This window comes from Oncorhynchus masou, chromosome 3 (assembly GCF_036934945.1).
Source record: "Oncorhynchus masou masou isolate Uvic2021 chromosome 3, UVic_Omas_1.1, whole genome shotgun sequence".
NCBI classification, from domain to species: domain Eukaryota; kingdom Metazoa; phylum Chordata; class Actinopteri; order Salmoniformes; family Salmonidae; genus Oncorhynchus; species Oncorhynchus masou.
The window spans coordinates 24200380-24212704 of NC_088214.1; the positions used below are offsets into that span (position 1 = coordinate 24200380).

Consider the following 12325-nt stretch of genomic DNA (forward strand, 5'->3'; position numbering starts at 1 on the left):
CTGTCTCTCTCTCTCCCTCTCTTTCAATGTCTCTCCCCCTCTCTTTCCCTGTCTCTCTCTCTCCCTCTCTTTCCCTGTCTCTCTCCCCCTCTCCCTCTCTTTCATTGTCTCTCTCTCTCCCTCTCTTTCCCTGTCTCTCCCTCTCTTTCCCTGTCTCTCTCTCTCCCTCTCTTTCACTATCTCTCTCTCTCCCTCTCTTTCAATGTCTCTCCCCCTCTCTTTCCCTGTCTCTCTCTCCCTCTCTTTCCCAGTCTCTCCCTCTCTTTCCCTGTCTCTCTCTCTCCCTCTCTTTCACTATCTCTCTCTCTCCCTCTCTTTCAATGTCTCTCTCCCCCTCTCTTTCCCTATCTCTCTCTCCCCCTCTCTTTCCCTGTCTCTCTCTCTCCCTCTCTTTCATTGTCTCTCTCTCCCCCTCTCTTTCCCTGCCTCTCAGTTTCTTGCTTTGTATCTTGCTTCATCTCTCTGCTATTACTATGGCCCTGTGTAGCCATTAATAGGGACAGTTCTAAACCCGAGGTGCCAAAACCCAGTGTCATAAAAAAATGTGCCCACTTCCCCAATGTTAAAAATATTTTCGCACAGCCCTCGCCTTGTCCTGTAAAACATTTTTGAACACCCTCCCCCTCATAAGATTAACTCAAATGAATGTTTCAGACCACAAATAACAATAACTTTAGTGACGCTGTGTTTATACATTTGGATATCGACTTTGCCACTTCGACATGCTTTTGTAGCACAGTCGATTACACACAAGGCTATGGGTCAGAAGATTGAGGGTTTGCCGACCACCACACCTCTCCCGGCCTGTTTCATTAGACCCACACTGCGATCTGAGCCAGCTGTAGACAATGATCAGCTCGGTGGAAATCAGATTTTCAACATTTTGATGTTATATTTATAATTATATATGCAACCAATTTTACACCAACAGTTTCTGTGCCAACGCACCACAACCAATAAACGTCATGATTTGCGTTTTTAACACCACAATCTGGACAGGTTGGATGCCTGAATTATATTTTGAACGAACGTGCACATGTAGCCTACAGGAGACTTTTGAAGTAGCTTAATCAGATTAAACGTTGTGTTTATGGATAGGGGTCACCTAGTCCGTTGCACAACTGAATGCATTCAACTGAATTTAACCCAACCCCTCTGAATCAGAGAAGTGAAGGGGGCTGCCTTAATCGACACCCATGTCATTAGCGTCTGGGGAGCAGGTGTTGTTGGGGGTTAACTGCCTTGCTCAAGGGCAGAAATGCAGATTTTTCCACCTTGCCGGCTCAGGGATTCAAACCAGCGACCTTTTGGTTACTGGCTCAGCGCTCTTAACTTTATTCTACCTGTCTCCCCTAAAAGGTACAATTTTTTAAAAGATACAGTGCCTTGCGAAAGTATTCGGCCCCCTTGAACTTTGCGACCTTTTGCCACATTTCAGGCTTCAAACATAAAGATATAAAACTGTATTTTTTTGTGAAGAATCAACAACAAGTGGGACACAATCATGAAGTGGAACGACATTTATTGGATATTTCAAACTTTTTTAACAAATCAAAAACTGAAAAATTGGGTGTGCAAAATTATTCAGCCCCCTTAAGTTAATACTTTGTAGCGCCACCTTTTGCTGCGATTACAGCTGTAAGTCGCTTGGGGTATGTCTCTATCAGTTTTGCACATCGAGAGACTGAATTTTTTTCCCATTCCTCCTTGCAAAACAGCCCGAGCTCAGTGAGGTTGGATGGAGAGCATTTGTGAACAGCAGTTTTCAGTTCTTTCCACAGATTCTCAATTGGATTCAGGTCTGGACTTTGACTTGGCCATTATAACACCTGGATATGTTTATTTTTGAACCATTCCATTGTAGATTTTGCTTTATGTTTTGGATCATTGTCTTGTTGGAAGACAAATCTCCGTCCCAGTCTCAGGTCTTTTGCAGACTCCATCAGGTTTTCTTCCAGAATGGTCCTGTATTTGGCTCCATCCATCTTCCCATCAAATTTAACCATCTTCCCTGTCCCTGCTGAAGAAAAGCAAGCCCAAACCATGATGATGCTGCCACCACCATGTTTGACAGTGGGTATGGAGTGTTCAGGGTGATGAGCTGTGTTGCTTTTACGCCAAACATAACGTTTTGCATTGTTGCCAAAAAGTTCAATTTTGGTTTCATCTGACCAGAGCACCTTCTTCCACATGTTTGGTGTGTCTCCCAGGTGGCTTGTGGCAAACTTTAAACAACACTTTTTATGGATATCTTTAAGAAATGGCTTTCTTCTTGCCACTCTTCCATAAAGGCCAGATTTGTGCAATATACGACTGATTGTTGTCCTATGGACAGAGTCTCCCACCTCAGCTGTAGATCTCTGCAGTTCATCCAGAGTGATCATGGGCCTCTTGGCTGCATCTCTGATAAGTCTTCTCCTTGTATAAGCTGAAAGTTTAGAGGGACGGCCAGGTCTTGGTATATTTGCAATGGTCTGATACTCCTTCCATTTCAATATTATCACTTGCACAGTGCTCCTTGGGATGTTTAAAGCTTGGGAAATCTTTTTGTATCCAAATCCGGCTTTAAACTTATTCAGAACAGTATCTCAGACCTGCCTGGTGTGTTCCTTGTTCTTCATGATGCTCTCTGTACTTTTAACGGACCTCTGAGACTATCACAGTGCAGGTGCATTTATACGGAGACTTGATTACACACAGGTGGATTGTATTTATCATCATTAGTCATTTAGGTCAACATTGGATCATTCAGAGATCCTCACTGAACTTCTGGAGAGAGTTTGCTGCACTGAAAGTAAAGGGGCTGAATAATTTTGCACACCCAATTTTTCAGTTTTTGATTTGTTAAAAAAGTTTGAAATATCCAATAAAAGTCGTTCCACTTCATGATTGTGTCCTACTTGTTGTTGATTCTTCACAAAAAAATACAGTTTTATATCTTTATGTTTGAAGCCTGAAATGTGGCAAAAGGTCGCAAAGTTCAAGGGGGCCGAATACTTTCGCAAGGCACTGTAAATGACAAATATTTAGGCTATATTGAAGTGTTTGGTTCTAGGTGAGCGAGGAATAGCTGCTCGGAGGCAGAGCACGCATGACGCTTTCCTGAACAACTGGGCCTGTTGGGAGCATATGTGGCCACATTATTATAGCACAACTTAGGAGAATGAGGATCTGCAACAGACAGCGTATCTCAGGTCTTAAAATACGGCCAGACTGGCCTGGCATTGTGTCTTTATATGCCTTATAAACTGTCCAGAGGAGACCCACAACTGATCCAAATTGAATTAATGGAATGAAATATTCAAATCACAGGGCTTTTGTACCGTTATCCAAATGACAATTTCACTGCAGTTTACAGCCTAGAGTAAGTAGAATGTTGTATTCACTTGAAAACAATAAGGCAATTACTAATTGCTATGTAGTGTTGTAGGCTAGTCTAGGTTAGATAATTGTCCCTAAACAACATCAATAGGGGAGCTTTTGGAGCTGCCTCTCTGCTTATACTGAACATTGTTGCAGCTTTGAATGACTTTACGTGTGGTTTCATTGTTAGTTAGCATATTGCAGATCTGGACAAACTATCCACCTACCACTATTGTCACTATGAAAGGTGGATAGAGGGCAGGATAGACAGTTAGACTGGTAGACTATATTGGCCTGTGGTATAGTTAGTATGTGGAGAAGTGCAGTGCATAATGGAACCTCCAAAACACCTTGATATAGGGGAGGTGCATGCAAGCAGATGAGGACATTTGTCTACAATGGAAGAAATTATATAGTAAAACCTGCACATTTAGTGAATGTGAACCTGGGGGAAAATGCATTATAAAAGCTAAATAAAAAGTTAGACAACACTCCCCTAATAGCCCACTGGGTGTTTTTACTCATAGTGTTACAATTTCTGATGATCAAACTGTGAATGCATATTTGCCAGAGATATGTTTCAAGGATTGGTACAAACGTACCAATGACTTCAACCCACTGAATATTGATGTATGAACAAGGTCAGAAGACATGTTAACATCATGATATGAGGAGCTCACCTGACACCTCTCTTGTGTACTGTATTGTAGGTAGGCCGGTGTGGGATTTGCAACCCAACCCCTAGATGAAAGTGTTTATTTATAACTAGGGAAGTCATTTAACAACAAATTATTATTTATAATGACGGCCTACTTGTAAAGTCCCCTATCCCGGATGACGCTGGGCCAATTGTGCGTTGTGATACAGCCCGGGATCAAACCTGGGTCTGTAGTGATGCCTTCCAGTCTTGAAGCTGTTTTTTGTCGTAGGGATTTCTCTGCCCCCAGTCCAAAAATGATAACTCACTGTTGTTGGTTTGACCTGTTTCTATGCAGAGCAGACAACACCATGGCTTTAAAAAACAGCTATTGTCTGCAAGCCTATTTTCAGTTTTAAAAAAACATGTTAAAAACACAATCAAAGCCACAATCATTGTAGCCTCTTAGAACAAAGCAGTTGTATAGTTAAAGCATTGGATATTCTCATGTTGTAGTTAACCTTGGGATAAAACAAGGCTGTTGTGAATAGAACATCCAGCAAGCTGTCTCTATCTCTGTCTGTTTGTCCTTGTGTTTTTAAAAGTGTGCCATAACCCATAATCATAGCTGTAGCATTGTTTGTTGGTTCATTAGTGTGACTTTGTTCATATCAGTGTTCAACACGGTGTTTAGTTTAGTCGTGTATCACAGACAGCTGTCACTGAGATATTAGTAGCCAGGCAGTGTCTGTCACTCTGGATGTAAAGCGCGAGCTGGAGATATATAAACGTTTATTTAAAAAAATATATTTAAGGACCGTAGGTGGCGGCCATCCTAGTGTCTGTTTGCCGGAGCTAAGTGAGCCTCAGGCATATACAGCTCAATAATTAATATCAGCTCTCCCTGGTGCACTCAAATTGGGACATGTTGATGTTGCGAGCTCCGCCATGCGCCCGTGCGCTGCAGTGTGGCTCCCATCAGGGGCAAATGGGCTGAAGTGACCCCAAAGTGCTCTCAAATAGACACCTCACCTTTAGCGGCTGCTTTTCATTCACCTCCCTGCGGGCCTCAGCCCCTCAGCCCAGGCGGTGCATGCATTAAGAGAAAAGTTATTTTGAGCTGTTAAGAAATTCAAATGAAGCCTGGCCCCACATGGTATCTTTTGGGAAGCAGTCTGTACGTACTTCCTTAAAGCACAGGGGTCTGGGATAACAAACGCCATGTTTGAAGTGCCCCTCTGAGAACACAGAAGAGACACACGCACACACACTCACACACTCACAAACACACACACACACACACAAATTACACAGACAAGCACACACGCATACACCCATCTCCCTAGTCTACTGTAGCAACGTGGACTATCTATGGCTTAATTAAAGCACAAATGCATAGTATATATTTATATATTTTAAGTGCTAGGCAAGTTGTATGCGTGTATGTGTTTATATCATAGTGACTGTAGTCTTAGTCTGCATAAATAAATAGTGCATCTGCATGAATATTTATATTGTCAATATCATTAGCGATGTAGAGTAATGGAGGCCATGTTTTGCACGAAGCAATGCCAATTTCTTCTGTGGTTGTTTATTTTCTAGTTTGTTGTCCCCACAGTATTTCTAAATAAAGATCATCATTATTCTCATAACATTATGTCCTAGCTCACTGTACTGTAGCAGCACAGCCAGGTCAATCAAAGCCTATCAAAGTTCACTTCTTTTTTTCTTAATTACTGACATCATAATGTCCTTTATTGTCCGTACAACATATTCAGGCGCCCGGATTTAGTGCGTTTTCCTAGCTATTGTTGACGCATATATATATTGGCTTTACAATCATTTGTTTCTTTTTTGTTTCTGTTTCATTTAGACTATTTAATTGTAGTTTATTTTGCATTTGCCATTATTTCCTGATAGCTGTATTTGTTTTGTTAGCAACATTTTAAATATTTTACTATGATTTCAAAAAAGAAACTAATTTTTGTTTTTTCCTCTTTCTCTCCCTCTCTCTCTCCCGCTCTCTCTGTCCCTCTCTCTCCCTCTCTCCCTTTCTCTCTCTCCTCTCTCTCTCTCCCTCTCTCTCTTTCCTTCTCTCTCTCCCTCTCTCTCTTTCCTTCTCTCTCTCCCTCTCTCCTTCTTCCTCTCCTTCTCTCTCTCCCTCTCTCTCTCCCTCTCTCCCTCTCTCTCTGTCCCTCTCTCTCCCCCTCTCTCCCTCTCTCTCCCTCTCTCTCTTTCCTTCTCTCTCTCCCTCTCTCCTTCTTCCTCTCCTTCTCTCTCTCCCTCTCTCTCTCCCTCTCTCCCTCTCTCTCTGTCCCTCTCTCTCCCCCTCTCTCCCTCTCTCCCTCTCTCCCTCTCTCTCTGTCCCTCTCTCTCCCCCTCTCTCCCTCTCTCCCTCTCCCTCACTCTGTCTATAGTATTTGTCCAGGCCAGTAAGCTCCAGCAACACATCTTCTCAGCCCATGGCCAGGAGGATAAGATATACGACTGCTCCCCGTGCCCACAGAAGTTCTTCTTCCAGACCGAGCTACAGGTAAACCCAAACTTAGCCCTGGTAGTGGACACCAAGCACACGCACACTCACTCACTCACTCACTCACTCACTCACTCACTCACTCACTCACTCACTCACACACTCACTCACTCACTCACTCACTCACTCACTCACTCACACACTCACACACTCACACACTCACTCACTCACTCACACACTCACTAACTCACACATGCAAGCAGGAGCACACACACATACACACATTACACTTTGCCTCCTCTCTGTTCCGGTTGAGACTGGGAGACTCAGACAGAATTACCCCAGTTGGTTCCCAAACTAATTTGTGATCAACAGATATAGAATGATTTGATTTGCTTATTAGACCTTACATATCTAGAATTAGAAGGATTAGGAGAATGTGCTTTTTGGGGACTATTAACTATACTGTGCAGAGACAAAACACAGTTCAGTCAATAATATGCCAGCAACTCCCAGCCTCGTAATCACAGAGGAGGCACTTATAGATAAATATGATCTGTAACTGTAGGGATGCCAAATCTGCCCTTCAACAAAGTTAGAATTTGGACTCTTTGAAACTTTCAACATTGTAGAGATAATCCATTTGCAAGCCATCTCTTACCACTATCCTCAGAGTACTTAAACAAAATGAAATAATTTCAGTTGTCAACTTGTTGTTTTTAAGCAGCTCGATCATATTTGGGGGAATTGTACCCTAGCAGGGCATTCCACATCTTTCCTAGTTCCTTGTACAAATGTTTTATTTTCTATCAGTACTTCTTGTATCTCTCATAGTTGAGAACTAAGAACCCTAACATATATGAATATAGCCATCTGAGTAGAGACTATTAAAATGTTCATATGTTCAAGTACCTTGTGAAACCCGTATTGTGTTTAACTAACACGTCTTGTGTGTGTTCTCTATCTCTCTACACAACATGGCAAACAGCATCTGATTTATCCCACTTCATCTCTCATTGGAACGAGTGTTTCGAGTGTTTTCGCTATAGCCAGGGTTGTTACAAGTACCTGTAAACAATCTCAAATAACCTGGGGATGTTTTTCCTACTTTTTACTCTGACATGTTTTGGGATCCAGCTCCCGGAAGTGTTGTTTCATGCTTATATTGTTTTACACCCTTTGTGAAGAGATGGAGAGCAAACATGAAAGATCTATGGCACTTTGTTGTGGAGCAGAGGGTTGTGAAAAGGAGAGCATGTATTGAGCATAGGGGATAAGATCATCATCAAATTCAACCTGTGCCATGGCATGCTCTTGAAGCTACCCCAGGTGGGTGCATACGCACATAGACACACACACGTGTGGGCACATGCTCAAACACACACACACGCGCGCGCGCGCGCACACACACACACACACACACACACACACACACACACACACACACACACACACACACACACACACACACACACACACAGGCTTATCACACTTAAAAATATGCATTCAGAAGACAGAATTACATGCATTCAAATTATATAAGATACACAAGCAGTTTATTAACACCAAGACCATCCACTGACTCTGCCTGGAGTTCCTTATTTTTAATAATGAAGACACGCGTTTTCAAAAAAAATTATGTTTTTCTTTATAGACCTACAATGTGTTGTACAACGTGGACAATGTTTCTAGATTGTACAGTTGAAGTCGGAAGTTTACATACACCTCAGCTAAATACATTTAACTCTTAGGGCTGAAATCCCGTTAACGGGATCAATATGACAACAGCCAGTGAAAGTGCAGGGCGCCAAATTGAAAAGCAACAAAAATCTCATAATTTAAATTCCTCAAGCATACAAGTATTTTATACCATTTTAAAGATAACATTCTCATTAATCCAGCCACAGTGTCTGATTTCAAAAAGGCTTTACAGCGAAAGCACCACAAATGATTATGTTAGGTCACCACCAAGCCAAAGAGAGGAGTCACAAAAAGCACAAATAGAGATAAAATTAATCACTAACCTTTGATGATCTTCATCAGATGACACTCATAGGACTTCATGTTACACAGTACATGTATGTTTTGTTTGAGAAAGTTCATATTTATATAAAAAAAATCTGAGTATACATTGACTCGTTATGTTCAGTAGTTCAAAAAACATCCAGTGATTTTGCATAGCCACATCAATTTACAGAAATACTCATCATAAATGTTGATGAAAATACAAGTGTTATACATGGAATTATAGATATACTTCTCCTTAATGCAACTGCTGTGGTAGATTTCAAAAAAGCTTTACAGAAAAAGCAAACCATGCAATAATCTGAGAACGGCGCTCAGAAAACAATTTCATATATCCGCCATGTTGGAGTCAACAGAAATCAGATATAACATTATAAATATTAACTTACCTGATCTTCATCAGAATGCACTCGCAGGAATACGAGTTCCACAATAAATTGTTTGATTTGTTCGATAATGTCCATAATTTTTTTCCAAATAGCTACTTTTGTTAGCGCGTTTGGAAAACAAATCAAAACTCACGAAGCGCGTTCACTAGTTGCAGACGAAATGTCAAAAAGTTCTGTTACAGTCCTTTAGGAACATGTCAAACAATGTATGGAATCAATCTTTAGGATGTTTTTAACATAAATCATCAATAAGGTTCCAACCGGAGAATTCCTTTGTCTTCAGGAAAGCAAAGGAACGCAGCTACCGCTCATGTGAAATGCGTGACCATTGCCTGTGGCACTCTGCCAGACACCTGACTCGTTCAGCTCTCATCCGGCTCCACTTCACAGTTGAAGCCTCAAACAAGTTTCTAAAGACGGTTGACATCTAGTGGAAGCCTTAGGAAGTGCAACTTGACCAATATCCCACTGTGTATTCGATAGGGACTGAGTTGAAAATCGACCAACCTCAGATTTCCCACTTCCTGTTTGGATTCTTTCTCAGGTTTTTGCCTGCCATATGAGTTCTGTTATACACAGAGACATCATTCAAACATTTTTGAAACTTCAGAGTGTTTTCTATCCAAATGTACTAATAATATGCATATATTTGCAACTGGGACTGAGCAGCAGGCAGTTTACTCTGGGCACCTTATTCATCCAAGCTACTCAATACTGTCCCCAGCCATAAGAAGTTAAGCCATTTTGCCACAACTTTGGAAGTATGTTTGGGGTCATTTTGTACCAGCTTCCTCCAGCATCCTCACAAGGTCCTTTGCTGTTGTTCTGGGATTGATTTGTACTTTCGCACCAAAGTTCGTTCATCTCTAGGAGACAGACCGCATCTCCTTCCTGAGCGATATAACGGCTGCGTTGTCTCATTGTGTTTCCCCAAGGGGGAACCAGACTTATGGAGGTCTACAATTGTTTTTCTGAGGTCTTGGCTGATTTCTTTTGATTTTCCCATGATGTCAAGCAAAGAGGTACTGAGTTTGAAGGTCGGCCTTGAAATACATCCACAAGTACACCTCCAATTGACTCAAATAATGTCAATTAGCCTATCAGAAGCTTCTAAAGCCATGACATCATTTTCTGGAATTTTGAAAGCTGTTTATAGGCACAGTCAACTTAGTGTGTGTAAACTTCTGACCCACTGGAATTGTGATACAGTGAATTATAAGTTAAATAATCTCTGTAAACAATTGTTGGAGAACTTACTTGTGTCATTTACAAAGTAGATGTCCTAACCGACTTGCCAAAATTATAGTTTGTTAACAAGAAATGTGTGGAGTGGTTGAAAACGAGTTTTAATAACTCCAACCTAAGTGTATGTAGACTTCTGACTTCAACTGTTGATGTCTCTTTTCTACTGGATCCATAATGCGGCATAATGCTAGTCAAAGTTTATGTACCGTATACGAGTTGTTGGTTTTGGGATGTTGGTTTTTATATCACTACTCAAAAATGTCTCCCTAAAATGGTGAAGATATTTGTCAATCTCTTTGTAGTGAAGCTGTCATCCAGCAATGAGGAGATAGATGTTGCTTCTCTCTCTGCCTGGTCTACCTGGAGTTTTGAGTTTCTCTCTCCTCCTACACCCAGACACTCTGGCTACCTCGACTCCTCATCTCTCACTGTAGTCAGAGAGGTCAGGGGGTTACTGCAGGCAGGGGGAGAGAGAATAGGGGAAGCAGGCAGGGGGGAGAGGAGAGGAGAGGGAGAGTTGTCTGCCATGGTAGGCAGGTAAAGGGAAGCAGCAACGATATTTTATTAATTTGCTGCTGAGATTCCCTGAAACAGACCAAAGGCTGTGACAGGTATGCAGGGCCACTCCCCCACCACCTCCCCCCTTCTCCTACACTGCCTCCCCCTGTGAACTCTACCCTGCGAGGGGTAGACAATTTTTGCCGGCCTGTCGAGATGGATGATGGGAGAGCATCCGTCTAATCAGCCCTCCCAGGACCCCCCGCCAGGCCACCCCCTCGGACCGGACAGATTGACTGACTCCTGGGCCTCGGTGACCCAGAATCCACAGTCCAGAAGAGACTCTGCTCTCCCCTAGACCATCATGGTTTCCTGAATCCTCCTGTGACCCGTCCCCAACCTCCACACACCACCTTTCCCCTTCCCCCATCCCATTAAAATATGGAGTGGAGATATTGCATGAGGTACTGATGGGGAGGGCCAATGGTTCAGTGTTGGTGCTATCAGGGCTAGCTGTGGTGTGGTCTCCGGTATGGTCTCCCTGCTCTCTCTCACTCGCTCTCTCGCTCTCTTTCTCTCTCATTCTCTCTCTCTCTCTCATTCTTTCTCTCTTTCATTCTCTCTCTCTCTCATTTTCTCTCTCTCTCTTCCACTACCCCCTACCGTCCACCACCCATGCACCCATAGGGGTAGGAGACACATCCTCTTCTAGTCTCTCCTCCAATCTACTGTACTCTTCCTTCCTCCCATGCCCTTACCCTGGTTTGGACAAGCCAGGGGTTTGTGGGTACTCAGGATTGGCCATACTGACATTTTTTTTGTTCTCCCCTTTCCTCAGTATTAGATTCAGTGGATGTGTCTCTTCCTTATTACATAAGGCACTGAGTCACTGACAATGCTCTACTATTCCACTGGGTTAATGAGGCAGATATATTAACTGATGGAGGTGGCAGTGAATTAGCCACAGCTTAATTCTTTCTATAAGTGGAAGTTCATTTTGCAGTTCCACTTACATTTGTACATTTTTTCTGGGATGAAATTCCCCCTCGTTCCTCTTGGCTGGGGCTCTTTTTATACTACACTTTCATTATCATTCCTTGGAAGTCATGTATGTCCTGCTCCAATTAGTACACTAGGACTTCTCCTTCTCACTCTTTTCTTAGATACACGCAGGACACACCTTAATTGGAGTGTCTTTTAAAATGATTCCTTCAAAGACGCCGATGCTCGGTCCAAAGAGCCAGCTCTGTAATGAGTGCTAGAAGTCACAAGAACACGTCTGTATCATGTTGTACTTCTTCTCACAAATGAAATCCTCCTTTTTCCTCTGTGTGTAATAGCCATTATTGCCAAGCTTTTAAATGAAGGAAATGTATTAGCTGGCGTGTCGCCGTGTAAACAGCGAAGCATGTAGTGACATCCATAATGTCTGGGGAAAATACTTACAAATTGGGAGAAAAGATTATATCTTGGAAATAGAGCAGAAATAATCACCATGGTTTGCTGTATTACTAATGATATTATTGCATTAGCATATGTAATAGCATAGCCCATTCTACTGTTGATCGGATAACAATTTTAAGTCTGCGAGAGCCAAATATACGCGGTCATCACACAAAATAGTATTTAAACAATATTACATTATATTATTTAGTGTTAAGTTTGTCAGTGTTTTTTGGAGAGTGATGTCTATCT

At 42.2% G+C, this 12325-nt stretch overlaps 1 protein-coding gene across 8 annotated transcripts in view; it reads left to right on the plus strand.

Moving 5' to 3' along the window:
- The window catches only part of LOC135513143 (zinc finger protein 521-like), a 188855-nt gene that overhangs the window by 137657 nt on the left and 38873 nt on the right, over positions 1-12325 (plus strand). For all 8 annotated transcript variants that reach the window (XM_064935956.1, XM_064935895.1, XM_064935928.1 and 5 more), the window contains one exon: positions 6418-6533. In XM_064935956.1, coding sequence (XP_064792028.1) covers positions 6418-6533 — 116 coding nt within the window. The remainder of the gene's footprint in view (positions 1-6417; positions 6534-12325) is intronic.